This window comes from Lepisma saccharinum, chromosome 7 (assembly GCF_977018435.1).
Source record: "Lepisma saccharinum chromosome 7, izLepSacc3.1, whole genome shotgun sequence".
In the NCBI taxonomy this organism is placed as follows: domain Eukaryota; kingdom Metazoa; phylum Arthropoda; class Insecta; order Zygentoma; family Lepismatidae; genus Lepisma; species Lepisma saccharinum.
In genome coordinates this window covers 8,984,207-9,008,755 of record NC_139235.1, presented here as the reverse complement: position 1 = coordinate 9,008,755, position 24,549 = coordinate 8,984,207, and the positions used below count along the sequence as shown (strand labels likewise).

Below are 24,549 nucleotides of genomic sequence, written 5' to 3'. Positions count from 1 at the left end.
CCCCACAGGAGCTGAAGACCATCTAAATGCAGTTTGTGCACCTCACGCTCGCTTTCTTCGAGCTATCTTTGGAATGTGGAAGAAGTGTTGGCGATCCGATACTAGGAAGTCTATCTCACAACTTGTATGGGAATTATTTTTGGCTTCCGTCCATGTTCACAGCAACACACATGTGCAAGAAGTTACTGCGAAGTTGTATCATCCTGGATTCAGCATTTCTTCGACGTCCTAATGTTTTCGAGTAGACAGATACGCGTAGAAACAACTTCAGGAAAAATACTTTTTTGCTCAACTAAAGTATAGCGCGGTCTTTAAAGTATTTATTTCCAAGTTTTCATTTTGAGTGTAGGAGTAGTGTAAAAATTAACCAGTAACATTTTGCCAATTTATCACGTGACTTACAGATGAGGCGATGAAGTGTAAGAAAGGATTCCGACGGCGTTCTCTGATCAGAAATTCAATTGAAACCTCAGTCCCGGACAAAAACTGAGAATGCACGAAAGCAATATCAAGAAGAGAATAAAATACAAAACATGCTGTACTGTAGCCTTTATGTTTAAATGGAGTCATTAAAATATGCGTTTCATATTTTTTTTTATTTTAAAAATATCCTCTCTATTATAATATGTCCATAGAGGTGCAAGGTACTTTATGCCCCAACTAAATTAACGTAGAGGGACAGATATTATACACACACGTGTATATAATATATAAAATATTGTTCATACCAATCTAGGCCAAGACAAAGATGGAAGGATAACGTTGAGATGGACCTAAAGGAAATCGGTAAGGATGGAAAATATTCGATTGATCTTGCCCAGGTTAGGGACAGATGGAAGGCTTGTGTTGCTGCAGCCATAAACCTTCCGGTTTGAGAAGGTTAGAAAGTTAGTTAGTTAATACAAATTGTGCCCCCCCCCCCCACGAACATTTATCTTTGGTTGGCGCCTTTGATTATTTCTTTTATCCCAATTATGAGCACCCAGGCACATTTAGATGTGCTTCAATGGCATTTTTTTGTAGAAGTTAAAAATTATTTCAGTCATATTGGGAGCGTAACCCAAAGCTATTGGAAAGACGATCTCCACCCTCTGAAAAGTTTTAGGACTACAGCACTTTTTGTCTATAGTTTTTCTATCTTCCTCTATTTCTCTTATCCTCTCTTTTTCCATTTCTTTATTTTTCTTGTTCTGGTTCTGTACCTCTCTTTATTTCTCTCATTCTCTCTCTGTCCCTTTATCCCTGTATGTGTGTGGGGGTTAGAGGGGCAGATTGGATCCCACCCTCGTCCCGTCCCCCCGGTGGTGACGCCCCTGATTACACTTACGGGCAAGAAATATTTTGAAGGCCGCACTATACTTTAGTTGAGCAAGAAAGTATTTTTTACTTACTCGTTTCCAAAAACACTCCAACCAGTGTGTGTCTTCTGACACGTCACCACGCTTGTCACTCGGAACGTTTTGCACAAACTGAGCCAGTGTCATTTACAGCGTAGTAGTCTAGCAGCCATATCTTCATATAGACTTCAACCGATCAACTGGCTGGTCTTCTCAACATTATATTCCCCATCACGCGAGAAGTACATATCTGACCAAATTAATCTCACTGGAATAATGGCCAAATAACATAAATAAATATAAACGAGACGAAAGTAGAAGGTGTATGCTAATGATTAAAGTTAATCGGCGACCGCGGAACCTCAGTTGAACTCGGCTTGCGTGGCGGAGTGGTCAGCGCAGCGAGCTACGAAGTCAGAGGTATCAGGTTTGAATCCCGGTTCCGATATCAATGTTTGTGTTTGTCCAAAAAAAAAAATGCGGAAACAGAGGATTTAGTAAAAATTGACATACACGTGTATGTAAAAACTGCGAAAAAGTGTTTAACGGGGATACAGTACTACCGCTTAAAGGTATTCTTTTGAAACAAAAAGAAAAGTTAATAGAGCATCCGACTAACACGCGGAAAGTCCGGATTCGAATCCCAGGACAGGTGATCTCGACCAGGATTTTTTTCAGTCATTTTCCTGTTTCTCCGCGGATCTGAGGCCCACCCAGCCTCGTATCAGTGGGTACCTTGGGGGGGGGGGGGATCAAGAATATGTGGAGCTCTACCTCCACATCACCCCATATGTGCGCACATGCACAGGGGCACCATTAACCTTACCTTAATGTTAGCCAGAGGGTACACGGTATATACCCTCGACTACAGCCCTGGACAAAATGAGAAACGGGGTAAAAGAGAGAATAAGAAAGAAAAATAGAGAAAAAGGACAGATGAAAGAGAAACTGAGGAAGCAAGGTAGAAAAGAAAGAAAGAGAAAGGCTAGTGAAAAGAGAAAGAATAGAGAACAGAGAAAGATATAAAAGAGTAATGAAACAGGATGAAAGAGAAACACAAGAAATCAGAAAAGAGAGAATAAGAAAGAAAAATAGAGAAAAAGGACAGATGAAAGAGAAACTGAGGAAGCAAGTTAGAAAAGGAGGAAAGAGAAAGGCTAGTGAAAAGAGAAAGAAAGATAAAGAATAGAGAAAGATATATAAAGAGTAATGAAACAGGATGAAAGAGAAACACAAGAAGAAAGAAAAAGAATGGGGAAACAAAAGCAGAAAAACAAGGGGAAAAGTTTATTTACTCTTCATGACGAGAGGTGGTCATTTCACAATCTGCCTCACCCTTAGAACTGAGCCTGTTTTTCATCCACATGCACCTTTACCTTCGCGAAGTGACGTCACTCTCACGCCGTGATGTCGATCTCACTTCATGGCCTTGCTTTGACCCCCCCCCCCTTCCTCACCCCACGCACACTTAGCAGTTCGATCTCTACCTCACCCTTATGCTTCCACTTTACCCTCTCACACTCTGATCCTCACCTCGCGAAGTTATACTCACCCTCACAAGTCTTCCGAGAGTGAGCAGAGGGGTCTGTTCTCAAGGGTGAACATCCTTTTATGCCACGTGAGCACAGACAGAACGGGCTGGCCTGCTCTGTCCAAATGATCCGCACATAGCTGGACAACATTATCATAAATAAAATATGGCTGACACAAGCTAAAATGAAAATTGCAGCTCTATTTCCGTCCCCATCTGCTCCTTTATGTTTCGTGTCCTGGCATGAGGTGGATATTTTGCAAGGGAACAGGAGACTGGAGCCAAAGAGAAGACCCACGCGGAATAGGAATGCAGTTTCCTCTTCAATTTATCCTTGTGACACGGAAGCAGGTGTTGCCCTCTCTCCTTTCTACCCAAGGACTCGGGATTTTGTTAAATGATCCACTGCTCAGCTGCTACATTGTCAGCAGATCCTAAGGCATCAACTGGCCCATTCCCCCTTCTTTCTTTCAATTATCCCCATTTCTCTATCTCTTCCTTCTTACTATCTCTTTCCATATTCTCACTGTCTCTCATCTTCCATTCCTCCATTCTTCTCTCTTCTTTCTCTCTATTATTCCCATTCCTTTTTCTCTTCCTTCTATCTTTTTCCATATTCTTCCTCTCTCTCTCTCTCTCTCTCTCTCTCTCTCTCTCTCCGTTTCTTCTATATCTCTCAATTATCCATATTTCTCATTCTCTTCCTTCTTACTTTCTCTTTCCATATTCTCCACCTCTCTCCTTCTCTTATATTCATACTTCTCTCTTCATTCTCCTCTATCTTCAATCCTACATTTCTTAGGGAGCATTTAGGACACGTGTCGCTTGAGGATTTCACAGCTTGGACGCAATCTTGTGCGGCGTGTCATGTCGCTACGGTGTGAAACGTTGCTGTTGGTTGACTCGTTCCCGAACCATATGTGTCGCTTGTCGCCTGCCACTTTGGTCTGAAAGCTCACTAAAAGAAACTCAATGCGCATACGCGACCACCAGGCCGAGGCGACACGATGCACTATATTAACAAAACAGCCCAGTCCGAGCGACAGGCAAGCAACAAGCGACAGGTGCAACTTATCGTGTTGCTTCGGTTTGAATGCATTTAATCCTGAATGTTTCTTTCAAACTTGACACATATCGCTTGTCGCTTAGGTCTGAAAGCTCCCTAACTCTCCGTTCTCTTGCTCTGGTCCAGGGTTCGATCCCTGCTTGGCACGCTTAAAGGCTTTGATTCCATAGACTGTTAGTCTCGTCTCGATTAGCCTATTCAAGTAAAAGTATGGCTCTATGGCGGAGTGGTCAATCTAACATTTTACAAAGCCACAGGTCCCAGGAAGTGTGAAATCTGCCAGGAACGATTTGTTTTCTTTTTCTTATCAAGCAGACTATTCACAACCGCCTCCTCATTGGCTGCCACCCAGCGCCATGCAGTGTTGCCACACGAAGGGAAATTTCCCTCAACATAAGAAAATTCTCTAGGATTTTAAGGGGAGAACAGAAAAGTCATGAAAAAATATAAGGTTTGCAGGTAAATTTGAAGATATCCGACTTCCATATTAAAGTCAAGCAGATTGAAGTTTGAAAGACGTTTCCTTTTCTTTCGTTGCGTAATCTCTCTCTGTTATAAACGAACTACATATAATGATAATTATAAATTTGTATTTAGAAGCCTGCACAAGACCTGGAGCAGACCCGTTCGCGAGACATCGCTCCTGAAATGCCATGCAACCTGCGCAACACCCTCGCTTGAGCAGCTTGTATGCCCACCTGCCCAGATCGTTCCTGGCAGGCATTGTAGACCCGCCGGGTACCCGCAGTCTTACGATACCTAGTAGGTCTCAGTTCGTTCTTTCCATCAACTGCAGACCCCTCCTTCTGCATGACGTAGTTGCTTCGAGTAGAAACTGCACCGGGCCCACACCGTTCTGCAGTGTTGCCAACTGCAATAGATTTTCACTACTTAAAAAAGGGAACTCAAAGCTTCGTAAGCCACATCACCAATGAAATGAGATTTACGAATGTTGCTACCCCCCCCCCCACACACACACACATTGAAATAGGTTTTCCGTGGCACAGGATCCATAAGTATATGTCGTAAATAACCAATATACGTATATATAGTGATATAGGGCAGGACTGAAACATGTCACGTTCGACGCTGAGGTCGCGAGTCGAACAACACACTGTTCTACTGCGAACACCAGGGCCGTAGCCAGCCAGGGGCATTGCCGTTACTCTCGTTTGGGGGGGAAGGGCAAGTACTTGGATAAACGTAACAACAACAACAATCACAATAATAGTAATAAAGTAGCATGAAAGGCATTATTATCCTCATAAATCACGCAAAAAGGGGGTAGAAGTCGGTTCTCACGCATTTGTGTTGAAACAGAGGATTAGAAATATTTTCTTTCAACACGTCAATTTCACATTAGCTAATAATGGAAAACAAGCACACAAACTTTTTTGATTTTGATTTTGATTTAGTTTATTTTACTTCGCGTTTTGTGCCTCTTGGCTAATTTGCGAAGATGGGGATGAGTGATGAAATGATGAAATTGATGAATGGACATTCACAAACAACCAAGCCCGACCGGGATTCGAACCCGGGACCCTTGGCGTCGCAGCAAGCACACAAACTATTTTTGAAAGAAAGAAAGTGCATGATAAATGCATTCCGAATGTACATACATATGGCATGTAAAATTTCCATCTACAATATTTTCTTTTCACATGGAGCGACGTATTACATAATTAATTCATCCAACTCGTAACAAACCAACATTAATAGCAAATAATATCACGGGCCGCCATAGCATTCTCTGTTTTAAAACTTTTCTCACTTAGATCGTTCGGCGCTCAGGGCCGACTCCCGCTACCCCTTTGCTACGGCATTGAACTTGATGAGACTTGTACTTTAATGTTTGACCCCCACCCTGACCCCTCCGCTAGACAATTTCCGTCCAAGGTTGTGAGCAATGCACCCTGCCCCCTCTGGTTGCGCCACTGCGTGCCTGGTTAAGGCACCATGCAATGAAAAACAATTAGTTTTCAGTGAGGAGATTTTTGTTTGCTCGATCATTCATTTAGATAAATGAAACTGTAATATTGCGTGCATTTCCTGGCAATAAGATAAAAACTGCTTACGCTGAACTGAAATCGCTCCTTGGAGAAGAAGCTCCTCCTAGGACTTCGTAGGATTTAGTAGCTACGTAAGTAGGCAACACTGGCTGCAGCCGTCCACGTGGTGATGAAACACCTGGAGCGACACGCTGCCGGAGGGCTGTTTCCTTCCAGCAGGTTTTGCAGGCGCCCGGGTCTTGTTGAATGCCCAGGTACCTTGTAAGCGCAGAGCGCCTTGAAGACCAAGAACCCGGGTAGAGACGCAAGTCGACTCGTTGCCGTGGGCAGGCGAGCAGGTAAACCTGTTATCGCGTGCAAGCGGGCAATGGGTAGGTAAAAGGCAGACTATGCTGGCCTCTATTTGTATTGGTGCAACTATTAATATCTTCCCATTATCATTCTAAGTTTGAAAGTTATAATAGTAAGTCACAAGGTTGTTTAATTTAAATCGTGATTTAATACAAAGTTTAAATCGTGTGCTATTTTTTTTAAATAAATGATTTAAATCACTTTCAAATTAAAAATAATAATTTATAGATTTGTGTACAAAAATGATTTTTAGATCTCACAATAACTTTTCCTGAAACTACATGAATATCCTAATCATTTAATGATACTTATTAGACCCTAAGATACTCTAACATTTTCAAAGTTCAACGAGTACTGAAAGTTGAAGCTCATAGCTCATACAATAGGAAAATGTACATGTAAACTCATCTGTGACACACAAAATTCCTGATGCTTCACAATATTTTTTTTCATGAACAAAAATAGCAAATATTTTGTGTTGAAATATGTACAAATACTGATTGATTCAGGAGAAGCAAGGCAACATAATGAATGCTGTTGTCCAAACAACGGATCAGTAAATAAAAAATATGCTTTTTTTGTTTGTTTTAATGTGAAAATTTTACATGGGAAGTTCTGATGCACAGTACAACTCTCTCTGTAAGGACTATAGAAAGGAAAGGTATAATCAGAAAACACCTAGAACAACCACACACACTGTGCCGAAAAACATACAAGCAACTTCATTCATGTTCTCTTGTTAAAAATCACGAACTGTGATTTTTTTAAAACTTCGATTTAAATAAATAACATCAGAAATGCATTTTTAAAATAATATTCATGTTTCCTATCCGCCCTGGTAAGTCAACTAATTTATTCCTAACGTTTATTTACGTTATTTAGTATATTTCTCTCAAAGTTTACAATTTGCACGACAATAAATGATATTCATATTCTCTCCTTATTTTCAACCATTCAGTAAGTCCTAACATTTCTGTGAAGTATTGTTTTTCCGTTTCAGTATAGATAAACAATAATAAACAATTCGACTGCTGCTACTCATAAGAACAGCAGTTGTGAAGGCGATTTAAATTTCCCCGGGATGAAGGGAAATTTGTATGATTAAGGGAAATTTTTGCGCCTTTAAAAGAGAATTGTGGCTTCTGGTTCTGGCAACCCTGTTTGAAAGTGCTTGTTAGGAAATTACTGGAAACAGGGAAGGATTAAACAAGCCGCGGCGGGAGCCAAGTTTTCTCTGAAACGGGAAAACATAAACAGATTCCCGCGTCTTTCGCCAAACGGAAGAGGTCTGCTTTATTGCCGTGAACGCTGCTTCAGTGAGCCTAGGCTGCTTCCTAGAAACAAGCATGGCTTTCAGTTTCGGAACGAGTGACTGGCAACCATAGACTAACAAGAATAAAGTGGATCCGGGAAGAAAAACCTTTTTTTTATTATTCTTGTCTTGGATGAACGAATCAAATTCACACGCAACTGCTCATGGTTTTTCATTAGTATAGTGAACATTTTTTTTCATGAATTATACGTATAATCGCATCAAATCACCACTATTTGAAATAACTCTGAAAATATAACTCTTATAAAACACCGACGCAATGGATGGTCATATACTCTTCAAGTATAATAATTTTATTTTATTCATTACCTCAGAACATCTGCTTCAGAATGTATTATGTTTAAAGTAAGCTGTAAAATAACAATAAAAATTTTAAAATTGTTTAATGAAATTTCGAGTACAGCAGCAGCTATTTTATACAGGAAAAAAACAATAGTAAATCAGTAGACTAATGCACTCTAAATCAAACAATGGAGAGGAAAAAAACTGAGAACATTGTCTATTTTGGAGGTATAAGAATTGACAGACATGTTCAATATGGGTGAACAGTGTTCTAAAATGGGGGACACGAATGTTTTGAAGTATGTGGAAAGTGTTATATACTCATAAACTTATACTTATATACTGTACAGATTCAGTAAATCTGTACAGTAGACCTAGTATATATGCATTGCCTTTTTTGTGATGGTTGATCTGTGATTTTCGAAAAAGAGCTTCTAGTCGATAAGATACCAACTTTTTTCGTTAGAGGGAGGTCATTGAGCATGTAATTACCTTCAAGAATATTTTGTTTCAAACACGTTGTGATGAAAATGCACATATATGGTTCGATAGATACTTTGAAATTTTGAATTGGACTTAATGAAAATTATATTGTAATTGGCGTGTTATGATTAGTGAACATCGGCAATAAAAGCTGAACACAAACATCCTAAAATATCCACCCCGCTTGTTGAAATACCCTCTCCACTCGAATGTGTAATGTGTGTTGCCTAACTCTATGTCGATGAAACACTTCAGTAGCAAATCTTCAATTGCAAGTTCCTCCACCGCTGTATGCGCAATGCCACTCACGAAAGCCAGTGTTTCAGGATATAGGCATGTCATTTTTATTGAACTATTCATAAACTATTATTTTATTAATTGAAAACTCTTTCAAAATAAAATTTGCATTACAACTTACCCTACACATGCAAAAACAACAATAATAAGTTACCTAGCCGACCTTTGTGAAGGAGTGGTGGGCACGACGCCAGGGGTTCCGGGTTCGAATCCTGGCATGGGTGTTCTTTGTATGTATTTCTTCATCAGTTTCATCATATCATCACTCATCCTCATTGGATTAGTGGTAGAAAAGCGACGCTACATAACAAAAAATAATCAAATAAGTTACAAAGACAACAACAAAAATAACAAGATTAGAATTTATGGACAATTCAGATCATGTCTACATTCTTCATCCTTACTAATAGGCCTATTTATTTATTTTTCTTTGTACTTCTACAGAATTAACCTACAATTTCAGGTGTAGGCTGCGTTTTGTTGATACAATTCGAATTATATGCAAACATACAAACATATATATGTACACATACACCACATGTTAAATAATGATATTTAACAATCTATATTCCATCAGTGTTTTCTTCTTCTATATTGTACTGAGTTTGTTCTTCTTTTATATTATATCTGTCAAATGGAAGTGAAAAATCTAGTATATGAGTGTATCATGTATTACGTGAATGAATTTAACTTATTTAGTGCTTTTTTGAATTGTGTTTCGAGAGACTGACGCCCTGTTTCCCTTGCAGGGCCGCCAGCGTCGAGCGAAGCGAAGTCGGAGGAGGGGCCGGTGGCAGAGACCCCCGCGAGCAGCGACTCTGAAACGGAGGAGCCCAGCGCCCAGTACAAGAAGTGCATGCCGCCCGCCAAGACCATCCCCAGGTTCCGGAAGTACATCGTCGAGGACTTCCAGTTCCTCAAGGTTTTGGGGAAGGGGAGCTTCGGAAAGGTGGGTTACTCGCTACACTGCCCCACTTTTGCAGTTTTTTTAAAAAAATATGCAAGGAATTTAATTTGAAACTTCAGATTTTTTTTAAAAAAAATCCTTAATTCACTAAAACACAACTTCAATGGTGAAATATTTTGATATATATGTATTTTTTTAAATATATATTTACTGTAGTAATATGTTAATATAACTTCACAAAGCTCATGAACGGAAAGGAGAGGAAAGATCAAAGACAATGATGTCAGACCAGAAAAATAATAAATAATAATGACTTTGAATACTGGAAACCTTAATTTAAAAGATGAAATGCTTCCATTCTTCACAAAAAATACATGAGTGTAACAATTACAGTAACTAAAATGATGACACCGATTGTGAACTACATGCAAAGTTTTCTAGAAAATAATTTTGGAGGTTTTCTTTTCAATTTTAAATTTAAATTTCCTCTATTTTGGGAGGGGGGGCGTCAAGTGGAATATTATAATGTTTTCTTCACAGTTATTGTTAATGATTATAATAATAATAATGTTTTTTCTGGTTACACTGGATACACTGGATCCCAGGAATGGGTGACATCCGCTTCCCCAAAAGCTAAAGTTTAATTTGCACCATTTGTCACTTTCACAACGCCACGGCTCTTTAAGGAATTGCAATATATTAACGTACCATACATGAATGGAAAGGAAACATATCAAACTTTCATTTCGTCTAATTTCGTAGCATTTCATGTGAGCAAAAATAACGACGCACATAGAAAAATGTTTTTGGTGTGATTGAGTTCTGCGAGACAAACTTGATGCAAAGAAAGTTTGAGACACTTTCCAGCAAGTCTGCACCAATCCGTTCATTCCTTAAATAGTTACTGCATTGAGAATGTATCAAGATCTTTTTTTAATCATCCCCATACTGTAGCCACCGTACGCAGGGGGAACTAGTAGGGCTATAGCTCCCCCGAAACTGAAAGAAAATCAAAAGAGGCTGGAAAAACCAAAGTGCTAAATGCAAATTCTCGTCAAGATTATTCTCGATGACTATTTTGTCTTTGAGCACAGTTTTAGAGCTTAGAGTGAAGAGCTCCAAGTGTAGGAAATATTTTATTCTGTTTAATCTCCTAGAATGCAAGTATGTACCTTTACAATTTCAGCCATCCTCGAAAAACAATCCCTCGTACGCCAGTGACTGTAGCTAATTTAATATTTTGCGTTAAGCAACTTCCCACAACAAAGAAAAAGTCAAAATTATTGTTCACTCTAACCACTGTCCTACTCAGGAGTGAGCTGATGGGGTTGCATCCCGTCCCGAAATTTTGGGAAAATATAAATTTTTGAATGAAAGCAGAAAGAACTCGGGGGAAATCCAAAGTTGTAAATACAAACTCCCCTTAAAGTAACCACCGACTACCATTCTTGTCTTTGAACATTAAAACGAACTTTAAAAATGGTAATTACGAAATATTTTATACAGGGTGTATCATAAGTAATAGCGCAAACTGACGCAGGTGAAAGTACACGATAATAGAAGCAAAAGAAGTCTCAGTAAACATGGGTCTGCAAACGAGCCGTTTTTGAGATAATCGCGAATGTGTGGTTAGAAGCCGTCACTGATTGCATTTTGTAAACACCGAGTGCTTTACTCCTTGCGCATTCCGAGGTTTGCTCTTTGTTTACAGAACAGAACATTTCCGAGAGGTGGCGTTGTAATCAAACAGGATGGATACAATCAGTACACAGTCTAATCGTACCGTATCGTACCCAAGGTATTGGGTAAGAAGTGTCAAGTCTTAACATAGCAGAGAAAGGAATGCTGAATAAGTAATCAGGCAAAGGTCGGGTGATTGACTTGGAAGGCGTATGTGGCATGAGAGTTGGAAGGGAGAGAGAATGGACAGTTGGCGAGTGGACGGGACAGAGCAAGGAAGTTGGAGGGACGATTATTGGACAGTGGTGCATGAGGAGAGTGAACTCTGGCCGGAAGGTCAGATGTGTGTCAATTACCATTATTGAGAGGACAATCTATGGAATAACATTCATCTATTTGTGAGGCAAGTATTATCCTCTTATCCATATCTGTTCAGTCATGGAGAGTACAGAAGCTTAATTACTGTACGTGTGAATTCTTGTGCCATAACTTTGGATGTAACCTTTCGCATTCATTATACTTTAGGCTAAGCGAGTGATAACCATCTGAAAGATGAATGATAAGTAACTACACCACCCAATACAATCTAAAGGTTCTTGGTTCGATCCCAAACGCAGAAGTAACAGTAGTACAGTGGCCCCGGTTCAACGCCCGAAAATGAGGCTCGGTGAGGCTCGCAGTGTTGCCAACCCCTTACTCGAAAAAATCACCAAGGTTTTTATCTCGGTCTAACCTAATTTAAAGCAAAAAGCTGGCAATACTGCGAATCTCACCGAGCCTCATTTTCTTGCAGTTGCCAGCTCGAGCGAGGCGTAGCCTTTTACGGTGTATGTTAACGGTTTGCTCTCGTAAGGCATGAGCCTCATTTTCTCGCAGTGTTGCCACCTCACCCCAAGAATATTCCACCATGATATTTTACAGGCGAAGCTAACCTACAAATGGGAGTTGGCAACACTGGCAACATCAATTGCGGTTCAGTGTTGCCAACTTACCTCAAGAATATTTTACCATGTGATATTTTACAGGCGAAGCTAACTTATAGTAGTAGGTGGAATGGTACGTTCTGGCTGGGTCTTTTGACCTACTTTTGAAATGACAGTGTTGCCAGCTCCTCACTCGAAAAAATCACCAAGGTTTTTGTTTTTGGGTATAACCTAACCTCAAGCAAGGAGCTGGCAACGCTTGAGGCTTTCTCGCAGTGTTGCCAACTCACCCCAAGAATATTTCACCATGTGATATTTTACAAGCAAAACTAACCTACAAATGGGAGTTGGCAACACTGATTAGTGGGGGGGGGGTAGCCGGGATCACCAGCATCAATTGGCGATTAGTGTTGCCAACTCACCCCAAGAATATTTCACCATGTGATATTTTACAAGCGAAGCTAACCTATGAATGGGAGTTAGCAACACTGATTAGTGTAATCAGCTTAGTTGAGCGCCATCAATTGGCGATTAGTGTTGCCAACTCACCCCAAGAATATTTCACCATATGATATTTTACAAGCAAAGATAACCTACGAATGGGAGTTGACAACACTGACTAGTGGAGGTGCACGGGTTGACTGCCATCAATTGATGTTGCCAGTGTTGCCAACTCACCTCAAGAATATTTCACCATGTGATATTTTACAGGCGAAGCTAACCTACAAATAGAAGTTGACAACACTGGTAACATCAATTGCGATTCAATGTTGCCAACTCACCTGAAGAATATTTCACCATGTGATATTTTACAGGCGAAGCTAACCTACAAAATAGAAGTTGACAACACTGGTAACATCAATTGCGGTTCAATGTTGCCAACTTACCTGAAGAATATTTCATCATGTGATATTTTACAGGCGAAGCTAACCTACAAATGGGAGTTGGCAACACTGACTAATAGAAGTGGCCAGGGTTGCGTCCGAATCAGCAGCAGATGTCACCTAGAGCGCTGTTCCATCCGGGACTCAGCCAATCTCTGTTGTCCGAATTTGCGGTAGACGTGGAGTCGGAGGGAAGAGCAGAGAGGCGCGACAGATGCACGCTTGAACTCGCTGTGACGCTGCGCTTGGCAGCCATATTCTAACTTTCACTTTGTACAGACAATATTTACTGATTAGAGGATGTAAAACTCTATATTTTAATATTTTATCGATAATACTGAATGCAGAAAACATAAATGATGAAATAGCGTGTTATATTTTTAATGTGAGTAGTTAGGTGGAAATCATTGTCATGTTTGTTTGCGCCCCAGAGCGCGGTGGGTGAAGTTCGGGCTGACACCTGGCGGGAAAAGTGACAGCCGTACTACAAGGGGACATGCAGATTCGGACGACTTGGACGCGACTTCGAGTGTACGCGAGAGCAACGGGGGAGAACGGGATGGAGCGCTTGCCAATGTATATTGTGATTTTTGTAAACCTCTCTCGCGGGAATGATGTGCCACACACGCGCGCGCGTGCTTCTTATTATTTTTGTATTGTGATGTAAACAAACAAATAAATAATTGTTTTTTTTTTTAGGATTTCTGGCCTCTATAACCTCGCCAGGGTGCGTGGGTGCTCAACACCAGTTCTAACGGTCATAGCTATCAAAAGCCCAATGCCTCTGTAGAGTTTTGTGAGTTATTATTTTTTTAATTTGCGCATCGAACTAACTTATATTGGATTTTGATCGTAGTGTGCAGTGTTAATTTGATCAGAGGTGTCTTATCGGCTGGATTGTTGTTATTCTGCAGCACTGTCGAGGTGAAATCCAAATTGTACATGTGCTTGTTGAAATGTTTTTGTATGCGTGGAAGGGTGTGCTTGGACCAGTGGGGAAATTTATTTTTCGCACCGAGGTTTGTTGCGGAAGTTTTTGTGCTTGAATTGTGCGAGGGGGTTGTTGTCGAAGATTTGTCCAATAGGAGTTGGCAACACTGACTAGTTGCTTCACAAATTTTTTGTTTTTTAAATATATGATATTTTACAGGCGAGACTAACCTACAAGTTACAAGTTGACAGCGTAATCTTCTATAAGATGATAAGTATGCAATAAGATGAAGAAGATGCTAACTGGCAATAGCGGTGTTAATGTTTCCAGCTTTCTACCCCCTCTCACCGGGTCTTCTCCTCTTATGGCACAGTGGTATTTAAGGATTCGATACTTGCACAAGTGGTTTTTGAAACTGTAGGTCCCCCCTCTCTGATTAGTCTTAATTACAGGGGGGTTTTTGTAAACACCATGGGGGTGAAAAAAAAAGCATATTTTTGTTTTTCCACATGTATGTATGTATGTAATGTGATTTGTGTGGGGGTTAAAATTTTGAATTTATGGCTTAATTAATCTGCATGAATGCTTAATGTTTGATTTTTTTATTTCTAGTTTGATATGAGATACACATAATTTTATTTTTTGAAGTATAGTTAATATTACCTAGTTTGGGTGAAGCTGTAACATACAACTAGCGATCGACACGACCACCTGACACACAGACAGAGAGAGTGTGAGCAAATTCAAAGTGTGATCTATTGTGAACTAAACTAACCTCACTCACCCACCCACATATAATCTTACAGGTAACTCAAAAAGCAGAAAGTAGCATATAGCATGACAGGTCGATCTATTGTAAACTAAACTAACCTCACTTGCCCACCCACATATAGCCTTACAGGTGACTCAAAGGCAGAAAGGCAGCTATATCACTTGTAAGGGTCAACACACAAGATCTATTGCAAACTAAATTAACCTACGACATAAGCCATGGACACATCTTCCAGATAGGGTATAAGCAACTCACCTCTTGCAACTGTATAATGGGGAAAATTAACCTACAGCTGGCAACACTGTTTGAGTTGTTTTCGACGTGCCAAACTTATATTTTGCAAATAGGCTAAAGCTAATCTTCTACAGCTAGAAGCTTGAAACATATACCCTCGCAGATTATGCCAACTTACCTCATGTAAAAATATTACCTAGTAATATTTTCAGCTGTGACATACAACTAACGATCGACACGACCACCTGACACACATACGGAGAGAGTGAGACTGCTTATATGCAATATATTCCTATACATGTACTGGGTTTAAAAGGTAACTTGCAACAACTATTTCACTCACCCCCTATCAAAATCTCCTAACCACATGTTTTTGATACTTGCTGCCAGAACATGGTGGTTTTAGACTGTAAATTCAACCCGATTATTCTATTTGTGCATGATGCCTGCATTTGGAATATTTTATTCTTGGCATACGGTATTTTGCGTGCTCCAGTAATTTTGCGCTCGATTCACGGAAGCTATGACGTGTATTTTCTGTTTCGCGAACATGCGAGAATTTTTCACAATAGATAATATATTGCAAGAGCGAGTTGTTTGTGTATATAAATCTAGTTTCGGAAATGGACATGAATATAATGTCAAAAATTATTGCATAACTTAAAAAATATTGATATTTATTGCACTAGCAAAGGTAAATGTGGAATGCCCTGCCCCCTCAGCTGTTAGGTTAAACACCATAAAAATTTTATTACTGATAGCAAGCATTCTCATATTGACAAAACAGATCTAGTAATGAACTGTCTTACAAGTCTCCCGAGTGAAGGAATATGATACCACTATAAACTGTAAACAAGATATGCAGTCCCTCGCATGAGATGTACGAGGCTTATGAACCTCGACCTATAGAGTTGTACAATGGATGTTTTTTTAAGCATAACGGTGTGTTTTTGCTTATTTCAATGTCATCGAGCGTGCATGTAAAGAAGGGGAGAGAAAAAAAAAGGAGGAGGGGTTATAACAGATAATTCATATTTCGATTTTAATATTTTTGCTAGTCACGATTCATCTGCTATCTAGAAGGACACTGGACGATGGCTAAAAGCGAGTGAAGGAGAGAAATGTTATTTTTTTTGATTGTGTGTGATGAAATAGTTTTAGATAATAATAGTAGGCTAATAGAATTGTAGAAAACGGCTGTATCGTGATGCGAGGTTGAAAGCAATTTCGAAAGCAGTCTCGGGCATCTTCGTGTTCAGCCAACAAGGAAAATGCACATGGAGGGTGCAATGGTATTGTCCATGGATGGTTTTTCTGAATAAACATACATATCAGTTTTCGCAGTCTCCAGATGGGACCGGAGCTTTTGTTTTGGTTGGACAAGGGGGTTCAGATAAATGCATGGACATCAAAATAAAAGAAAAAAATTTACTCCACCGCTCACATGTATTGAGTCTTCCAATAACATACCTCGCGGGGGCGTACCTACATGTATGCAAAATATAGTTAATGTTTTATTTCTCGAACCTGTGGTCTGTAGATTTGCTTTTGTTGGCAACAGAAACAGAAAAAATGGCACCATGTTATTGTATACTGATATGGGTGTACTGTAATCACAACAATTTTTCTAGTTAAAAATCTATGTCGAAAAGCAATGTTGGGTGACTTGTCTGTGTTGGGTCTTATTAACAACTTCACAGCTGTACCTGCACAACTCATCGACTACAAGGCAACAATGTTAGGAAATGTGTGCATGGCTCCGAGAATACAATTTAAAATCACTAATGTGGCATGAACCCCCTCCACTTGTGTGTATTTGAATATGCGAAAATTAGACATTTTGAATAATCGAGGAGAACAATCACAAAAACAGCTTGCACCGGTATGACGTGTTCAAACTTCAGACGATTTTTGTTAATCTACAAAAGCTAAGTGCGAACGGTGATCACTACGAAAATTGGTGAAAAAAAAAAGCGAGGCTATTTCGGCTAATGGCAACGATGAGGATGAATAATAGTTGTTTTGATAAAATTGACGAAGTCAATATGCCTAGCCTAAAATAAAATTCAACAATTAATGTTAAACATTTGCCACTCTGAAATGGCGACGGCTATCATCATAACATTATTTGTTTCTAACCTGTCCATATTGGCCCTCTCTCTACCCCTCCATAAATTCGATTCGAAAGGCACAATTATTCCAGTTTTTTGAATAAGACTTGCATATGCCCTTAGAAAAAAAAAACAAGAGAAGAAATAAATAAATCAAGTCATGTATATTTTTTATCCCCCAACTTTCTTCCACAACACCGCACGAAGCCTCGAGTTTCGGATATTGTTGTTGTGCGACAGGATAGGATAGATGAACCGTATGTTTACCGAGGACCAGACGTAATCAAATATTTTTTTTTTGAAAAGATAGTTGAAGAGGTTGAGACTATTGGCAGCCTCTTACGCGAATCAAAACCAAATGCTCCTATTATCCAGCGATGAATTTCAATCTCACAATAACATTGAAACGTGTCCGGTGTGCGATCAAAGGTTTCACCGGCGAAAACCGGAAAGTAATTTCATCATAATTATTTTACTGGAAACTACATCGGTGGAATCTGTAACATAATGTAATCATGTATGTGTTTGATAATCATATATCACTTACTAGAACAATTTTCACATTGTTTTTACTACGTGAGATGATATTTTATTTATATTTACGATAAAATAGAGGTTTGGGTGTAATAACAGTTTTTATTAATTAATTTAGAGATGCATTTTTTATTTGTTGAGTTAATGATTAGGTTAATTTGTTATTTCTCGCGAAAAAAAGAGGGAACCACAGCTGAAAGAAAATACACAACTTGTATTATTGAGGTCAAGAGTTTGTTTTAACATTATTTTTTGCACACATAGGCTAATCACGACTCGGGATATGTTTAAAATGGAATCTGAAACATTGATTATGCGACCTGACTGGAATTCGGAATAGGACACACTGATTACAAGATGTCGATATATTACCACTTGGTAAGAAATTGTAGTGTTTCAATTCACACACACACTCACAATTTAAAACAACTAAACTGATTGTAGGCCCAACTGTTGACTGGCATACACAACTATCCATCCACCCGTCGTCTTCTGGGGTGTGTGTCTCGATGAGTGTCAACAACCTCTATTGTGAAGTAAAATCTGTAGGGGTAACATCACTCTCCAATTACAATGTTGGCAAACTTTCCAACTTCATCGTGAACGACGACAAAGGTATCGGCTACCTGATCAAAATTATCAACATGCTGCCTCCGAGATTCTGGAACGTTGCCGAAGGAAAGGGACTCGTGAACGACATCATCAACAAGTTATTTTTCGAGATGCATTTACTTGGCTACCAATACTGCGGACCGGGTACCAAACTCGAGAAAAGATTGGAGAGAGGAGACAAGGGTGTGAATCTGTTGGACGCCGCATGCAAAGATTACGATATTGCTTACAACACGCACACGAATTTGGATGCACGTCACGAAGCAGACAAGAAATTGGAGCATGCCGCTTTCAGGAGGGTCATGAGCAAAGATGCTTCTTTGCGAGAAAAAGTTGCAGCATTGGGCACTACCATCGCCATGAACACGAAACAAAAATTTGGATGGGGAATCCTACCTAGAGTTATCTTTAACTGGCAACGAGGTGATCTTGGTCAGCACGACGAACCCTCAGCCGTTATAGAAGATATCTGAAACCAGCTTACACCAGTCACTCATAGCTCCCCCAATTTTCTCACGATGGTGGGTTGCCACCGGCCCTATACGTAGGCCGAATAAATTCCGAGCAGAGCCGGATTCGAACCTATGGCGTCTCGCAGCGAACAATCTCAAGACGAGTGAACGCCGTAACTCGTTCAGCTACGGAGGACGACTCTCTCTCTCTCTCTCTCTACTCTTTCTCTAATTTTCATTATTATTGTTAAAATTAATTCAAGAGAAAATATATATTTTGTGTTGACATGGGAAATATGCAATAAAAAAATGCATGATCAATAGTTAAGGTCAAAATCTGAATAAACAGTGAGGGTGATACACGCAAGCTTCCAGGCATGTGATTTGCACAGAATTAAATATAAAATGAGAGATGGAAGGTTTTTGTTACTATTAGAATTTAAGTACGGAAAATATGTACAGCGAATGAATACTATGTTTGACTAATCGTGAAGATGAGTATTACAGTATGTTTTTTTTATCGTTCTTATATAAACGTTGAAACGTTTAAGAACGTATAAGAACGTTTACCGAAACGTTTCAACGTTGAAAATTGTTCTAGTAAGTGATATATGATTATCAAACACATACATGATTACATTATGTTACAGATTCCACCGATGTAGTTTCCAGTAAAATAATTATGATGAAATTACTTTCCGGTTTTCGCCGGTGAAACCTTTGATCGCACACCGGACACGTTTCAATGTTATTGTGAGATTGAAATTCATCGCTGGATAATAGGAGCATTTGGTTTTGATTCGCGTAAGAGGCTGCCAATAGTCTCAACCTCTTCAACTATCTTTTCAAAAAAAAAATATTTGATTACGTCTGGTCCTCGGTAAACATACGGTTCATCTATCCTATCCTGTCGCACAACAACAATATCCGAAACTCGAGGCTTCGTGCGGTGTTGTGGAAGAAAGTTGGGGGATAAAAAATATACATGACTTGATTTATTTATTTCTTCTCTTGTTTTTTTTTTCTAAGGGCATATGCAAGTCTTATTCAAAAAACTGGAATAATTGTGCCTTTCGAATCGAATTTATGGAGGGGTAGAGAGAGGGCCAATATGGACAGGTTAGAAACAAATAATGTTATGATGATAGCCGTCGCCATTTCAGAGTGGCAAATGTTTAACATTAATTGTTGAATTTTATTTTAGGCTAGGCATATTGACTTCGTCAATTTTATCAAAACAACTATTATTCATCCTCATCGTTGCCATTAGCCGAAATAGCCTCGCTTTTTTTTTTCACCAATTTTCGTAGTGATCACCGTTCGCACTTAGCTTTTGTAGATTAACAAAAATCGTCTGAAGTTTGAACACGTCATACCGGTGCAAGCTGTTTTTGTGATTGTTCTCCTCGATTATTCAAAATGTCTAATTTTCGCATATTCAAATACACACAAGTGGAGGGGGTTCATGCCACATTAGTGATTTTAAATTGTATTCTCGGAGCCATGCACACATTTCCTAACATTGTTGCCTTGTAGTCGATGAGTTGTGCAGGTACAGCTGTGAAGTTGTTAATAAGACCCAACACAGACAAGTCACCCAACATTGCTTTTCGACATAGATTTTTAACTAGAAAAATTGTTGTGATTACAGTACACCCATATCAGTATACAATAACATGGTGCCATTTTTTCTGTTTCTGTTGCCAACAAAAGCAAATCTACAGACCACAGGTTCGAGAAATAAAACATTAACTATATTTTGCATACATGTAGGTACGCCCCCGCGAGGTATGTTATTGGAAGACTCAATACATGTGAGCGGTGGAGTAAATTTTTTTCTTTTATTTTGATGTCCATGCATTTATCTGAACCCCCTTGTCCAACCAAAACAAAAGCTCCGGTCCCATCTGGAGACTGCGAAAACTGATATGTATGTTTATTCAGAAAAACCATCCATGGACAATACCATTGCACCCTCCATGTGCATTTTCCTTGTTGGCTGAACACGAAGATGCCCGAGACTGCTTTCGAAATTGCTTTCAACCTCGCATCACGATACAGCCGTTTTCTACAATTCTATTAGCCTACTATTATTATCTAAAACTATTTCATCACACACAATCAAAAAAAATAACATTTCTCTCCTTCACTCGCTTTTAGCCATCGTCCAGTGTCCTTCTAGATAGCAGATGAATCGTGACTAGCAAAAATATTAAAATCGAAATATGAATTATCTGTTATAACCCCTCCTCCTTTTTTTTTCTCTCCCCTTCTTTACATGCACGCTCGATGACATTGAAATAAGCAAAAACACACCGTTATGCTTAAAAAAACATCCATTGTACAACTCTATAGGTCGAGGTTCATAAGCCTCGTACATCTCATGCGAGGGACTGCATATCTTGTTTACAGTTTATAGTGGTATCATATTCCTTCACTCGGGAGACTTGTAAGACAGTTCATTACTAGATCTGTTTTGTCAATATGAGAATGCTTGCTATCAGTAATAAAATTTTTATGGTGTTTAACCTAACAGCTGAGGGGGCAGGGCATTCCACATTTACCTTTGCTAGTGCAATAAATATCAATATTTTTTAAGTTATGCAATAATTTTTGACATTATATTCATGTCCATTTCCGAAACTAGATTTATATACACAAACAACTCGCTCTTGCAATATATTATCTATTGTGAAAAATTCTCGCATGTTCGCGAAACAGAAAATACACGTCATAGCTTCCGTGAATCGAGCGCAAAATTACTGGAGCACGCAAAATACCGTATGCCAAGAATAAAATATTCCAAATGCAGGCATCATGCACAAATAGAATAATCGGGTTGAATTTACAGTCTAAAACCACCATGTTCTGGCAGCAAGTATCAAAAACATGTGGTTAGGAGATTTTGATAGGGGGTGAGTGAAATAGTTGTTGCAAGTTACCTTTTAAACCCAGTACATGTATAGGAATATATTGCATATAAGCAGTCTCACTCTCTCCGTATGTGTGTCAGGTGGTCGTGTCGATCGTTAGTTGTATGTCACAGCTGAAAATATTACTAGGTAATATTTTTACATGAGGTAAGTTGGCATAATCTGCGAGGGTATATGTTTCAAGCTTCTAGCTGTAGAAGATTAGCTTTAGCCTATTTGCAAAATATAAGTTTGGCACGTCGAAAACAACTCAAACAGTGTTGCCAGCTGTAGGTTAATTTTCCCCATTATACAGTTGCAAGAGGTGAGTTGCTTATACCCTATCTGGAAGATGTGTCCATGGCTTATGTCGTAGGTTAATTTAGTTTGCAATAGATCTTGTGTGTTGACCCTTACAAGTGATATAGCTGCCTTTCTGCCTTTGAGTCACCTGTAAGGCTATATGTGGGTGGGCAAGTGAGGTTAGTTTAGTTTACAATAGATCGACCTGTCATGCTATATGCTACTTTCTGCTTTTTGAGTTACCTGTAAGATTATATGTGGGTGGGTGAGTGAGGTTAGTTTAGTTCACAATAGATCACACTTTGAATTTGCTCACACTCTCTCTGTCTGTGTGTCAGGTGGTCGTGTCGATCGCTAGTTGTATGTTACAGCTTCACCCAAACTAGGTAATATTAACTATACTTCAAAAAATAAAATTATGTGTATCTCATATCAAACTAGAAATAAAAAAATCAAACATTAAGCATTCATGCAGATTAATTAAGCCATAAATTCAAAATTTTAACCCCCACACAAATCACATTACATACATACATACATGTGGAAAAACAAAAATATGCTTTTTTTTTCACCCCCATGGTGTTTACAAAAACCCCCCTGTAATTAAGACTAATCAGAGAGGGGGGACCTACAGTTTCAAAAACCACTTGTGCAAGTATCGAATCCTTAAATACCACTGTGCCATAAGAGGAGAAGACCCGGTGAGAGGGGGTAGAAAGCTGGAAACATTAACACCGCTATTGCCAGTTAGCATCTTCTTCATCTTATTGCATACTTATCATCTTATAGAAGATTACGCTGTCAACTTGTAACTTGTAGGTTAGTCTCGCCTGTAAAATATCATATATTTAAAAAACAAAAAATTTGTGAAGCAACTAGTCAGTGTTGCCAACTCCTATTGGACAAATCTTCGACAACAACCCCCTCGCACAATTCAAGCACAAAAACTTCCGCAACAAACCTCGGTGCGAAAAATAAATTTCCCCACTGGTCCAAGCACACCCTTCCACGCATACAAAAACATTTCAACAAGCACATGTACAATTTGGATTTCACCTCGACAGTGCTGCAGAATAACAACAATCCAGCCGATAAGACACCTCTGATCAAATTAACACTGCACACTACGATCAAAATCCAATATAAGTTAGTTCGATGCGCAAATTAAAAAAATAATAACTCACAAAACTCTACAGAGGCATTGGGCTTTTGATAGCTATGACCGTTAGAACTGGTGTTGAGCACCCACGCACCCTGGCGAGGTTATAGAGGCCAGAAATCCTAAAAAAAAAAACAATTATTTATTTGTTTGTTTACATCACAATACAAAAATAATAAGAAGCACGCGCGCGCGTGTGTGGCACATCATTCCCGCGAGAGAGGTTTACAAAAATCACAATATACATTGGCAAGCGCTCCATCCCGTTCTCCCCCGTTGCTCTCGCGTACACTCGAAGTCGCGTCCAAGTCGTCCGAATCTGCATGTCCCCTTGTAGTACGGCTGTCACTTTTCCCGCCAGGTGTCAGCCCGAACTTCACCCACCGCGCTCTGGGGCGCAAACAAACATGACAATGATTTCCACCTAACTACTCACATTAAAAATATAACACGCTATTTCATCATTTATGTTTTCTGCATTCAGTATTATCGATAAAATATTAAAATATAGAGTTTTACATCCTCTAATCAGTAAATATTGTCTGTACAAAGTGAAAGTTAGAATATGGCTGCCAAGCGCAGCGTCACAGCGAGTTCAAGCGTGCATCTGTCGCGCCTCTCTGCTCTTCCCTCCGACTCCACGTCTACCGCAAATTCGGACAACAGAGATTGGCTGAGTCCCGGATGGAACAGCGCTCTAGGTGACATCTGCTGCTGATTCGGACGCAACCCTGGCCACTTCTATTAGTCAGTGTTGCCAACTCCCATTTGTAGGTTAGCTTCGCCTGTAAAATATCACATGATGAAATATTCTTCAGGTAAGTTGGCAACATTGAACCGCAATTGATGTTACCAGTGTTGTCAACTTCTATTTGTAGGTTAGCTTCGCCTGTAAAATATCACATGGTGAAATATTCTTCAGGTGAGTTGGCAACATTGAATCGCAATTGATGTTACCAGTGTTGTCAACTTCTATTTGTAGGTTAGCTTCGCCTGTAAAATATCACATGGTGAAATATTCTTGAGGTGAGTTGGCAACACTGGCAACATCAATTGATGGCAGTCAACCCGTGCACCTCCACTAGTCAGTGTTGTCAACTCCCATTCGTAGGTTATCTTTGCTTGTAAAATATCATATGGTGAAATATTCTTGGGGTGAGTTGGCAACACTAATCGCCAATTGATGGCGCTCAACTAAGCTGATTACACTAATCAGTGTTGCTAACTCCCATTCATAGGTTAGCTTCGCTTGTAAAATATCACATGGTGAAATATTCTTGGGGTGAGTTGGCAACACTAATCGCCAATTGATGCTGGTGATCCCGGCTACCCCCCCCCCACTAATCAGTGTTGCCAACTCCCATTTGTAGGTTAGTTTTGCTTGTAAAATATCACATGGTGAAATATTCTTGGGGTGAGTTGGCAACACTGCGAGAAAGCCTCAAG

The 24,549-nt window shown here is 39.5% G+C and overlaps 1 protein-coding gene across 1 annotated transcript in view; it reads left to right on the top strand.

Annotated features, from left to right (window-relative positions):
- LOC145989719 (uncharacterized) overlaps positions 1–24,549 on the top strand; it is a 92,254-nt gene that overhangs the window by 33,786 nt on the left and 33,919 nt on the right. Inside the window, exon 2 of the mRNA XM_083124983.1 lies at positions 9,439–9,638. Coding sequence (XP_082981109.1) covers positions 9,439–9,638 — 200 coding nt within the window. The remainder of the gene's footprint in view (positions 1–9,438; positions 9,639–24,549) is intronic.